The 1,921-nt window shown below is 24.5% G+C and overlaps 2 protein-coding genes across 2 annotated transcripts, besides 4 other annotated features; one reads left to right on the top strand and one right to left on the bottom strand.

The window, feature by feature from the left end:
* The first annotated feature begins 157 nt into the window (after window positions 1-157).
* Window positions 158-193: a sequence feature (AT_rich).
* Window positions 194-201: 8 nt separating this feature from the next.
* On the top strand, window positions 202-669 carry EDI_182340 (uncharacterized protein; the record flags this gene model as incomplete). Its single annotated transcript, XM_001739136.1, has 1 exon — window positions 202-669. A coding segment is annotated over one exon (468 nt), but the record flags the coding sequence as incomplete, so codon positions are not given.
* A 24-nt stretch (window positions 670-693) lies between these two features.
* Window positions 694-772: a sequence feature (AT_rich).
* A 4-nt stretch (window positions 773-776) lies between these two features.
* Window positions 777-1,382, bottom strand: EDI_182330 (RNA polymerase II subunit A C-terminal domain phosphatase SSU72, putative; the record flags this gene model as incomplete). The annotated part of the gene is made up of 1 exon (XM_001739135.1): window positions 777-1,382. The coding sequence occupies one exon, from the start codon at window positions 1,380-1,382 to the stop codon at window positions 777-779; it is 606 nt and encodes a 201-aa protein (XP_001739187.1).
* A 273-nt stretch (window positions 1,383-1,655) lies between these two features.
* Window positions 1,656-1,678: a sequence feature (AT_rich).
* A 149-nt stretch (window positions 1,679-1,827) lies between these two features.
* Window positions 1,828-1,921: part of a repeat region that runs on past the window's edge.

The following is a 1,921-nucleotide window of genomic DNA, read 5'->3' as shown; positions in this document are numbered from 1 at the left end:
TAAAAAAATATAATTTAGATGGTATTTGTCTTGAAGGTCTTGAAAATGTGTTTTATATTACAGGAAGGTCATCACGTGATGTACGTTTAATACTTAGAAGAATTGGAATAGAATTACATAACATTAACAAGAAAGTGTATGTCATTATTCCTGTTTGTTTATTATTTGTTTTTTATATTATATAACATTAATTGAATATAGCCAAGAAGTGTTGCTATTAGTGGTACAACAATCAATTCTTTACAAAACTATATTGATGAGTTCATTATAGATACAACAGATTATTACAGTAAAAGTCTTCATTCATCTCATTGTTCATCTCCATTGATGTATGTTGAAAATCTTATCAAAGATTGTACTTCAAAAAATAAAGAACTTAAAAGTATGACATCTATTTCTATTGACCTATCTGGATATAAGTTCTGTCCAAACTATCCTCGTTCTTCAATTAATATTACATCCTTTCAAACTATTCTTCATAATCTTACTAATTCAACTTGGATAGAAGAATGTCAAGAACATAGTTTTAAAGATCCAAATAATTGTGAAATTATGTTTCCAACTATTGAGTATATTGAAAAACGAATTAACTTAGCAAGTCAAGAAGGTTTAGATATTACTTTATATCATATAGAATCAGCTCATCCTAATATCTTTGAACTTTTTTAATAAAATCTTTAATTGTTTTTTGGGTTTATTAAAAGTAATTAAAGTAAAGTATTAAATTAGATAAAAGTAATAAAACAAAGCTATAAAATAAATTTATTTAAAAGTGTTCAATAAATTTGCATTGAATGAAGTACATTGATCTTTGTTTTAGAGTAGAAAGATTTAATAACATGATCAATATTATTCATCCAGTCTGAATCACTTTCCATCAATTTTAAAAATTCAGAAACTTCAATGGCACCTTTTTCTGCAGTATCTAATTGATCCATGACAGTTAAATTAAATACATAACACAATGATCCAGTTGATGATTCCCTAGAATCAAAATATTCTAAAACATCCATAAATACAGAATAATCTAATGTAATAATTATATTAAATTCTTTCTTACAATCTTGAAACTTCTCAGGAGCACTTTTAAGATTTGCATTTCTATCAAGCATTTGATATATCTTATTCTTTCTATAATACTCAACTGATACCTCATCTTTTGGTAATGAATTTTTAATGTCCTTGTAAGGAATTCCAAATTGAAATCCAAAATTTCTCGTTGCTCCAGGTAATATTGTGTATACTCCTGTTCCAAAAGAAGAAACATTATATCCTAATTGTTTTAAACGGCAATGAGCTGAAATACTTCTGTTTTGATTAGACCTACAAATAACAGCAATCGATTCACTCAAATGGTTAGTTTTAGGTTGAAAGGAATCCATTACTTATTTTTAATTTTATTTGTTTTCTTTTTAAGTTTTTTTTGTTATATTCAAAGTTTTTGATTTTTTCATTATTGTCTTAAAATTTCATTTAATTTCTTATAACGAAAACATATCACTCTTTGAAAAAATAAAATACTGAACCACAATAAGTCTCCTAGTTATTTTAAATTTAAACCATGTTGTTAAAAAAAACAGTTAAAAGAAGACTACTATAGTTTTATTTCTGTTTGGATGATTAATGTAATTTTTCTTCTTCTTTAAAAAAAGTACATATTTTTAATAAAATTTTTATTCAAAATACCTTTGAGTAATTTTAGTTGTTGTTGTTGTAGTTATTGATTTATAAGTTATTTTTATTATTGAGGAAGAATTTTAATTTAAAGGAGTTTGAGTTACTTCTTTAAGTTACAACATTGTTTATTTAATTTTCAACAATTTCAATAAAAATGTTGATTAAGTATTAATAGAATTAGTATCTATTGTTCATTATTCAATAATGTCCCTTCAGTGGGTTATTATCAACTAGCTCTATAGAG

The sequence above is a fragment of the Entamoeba dispar genome, genomic scaffold (assembly GCF_000209125.1).
Source record: "Entamoeba dispar SAW760 scf_1105229461991 genomic scaffold, whole genome shotgun sequence".
NCBI classification, from domain to species: domain Eukaryota; phylum Evosea; order Mastigamoebida; family Endamoebidae; genus Entamoeba; species Entamoeba dispar.
The sequence above is the reverse complement of the archived record's forward strand: the minus strand, read 5'-3'. Positions and strand labels throughout refer to the sequence as shown.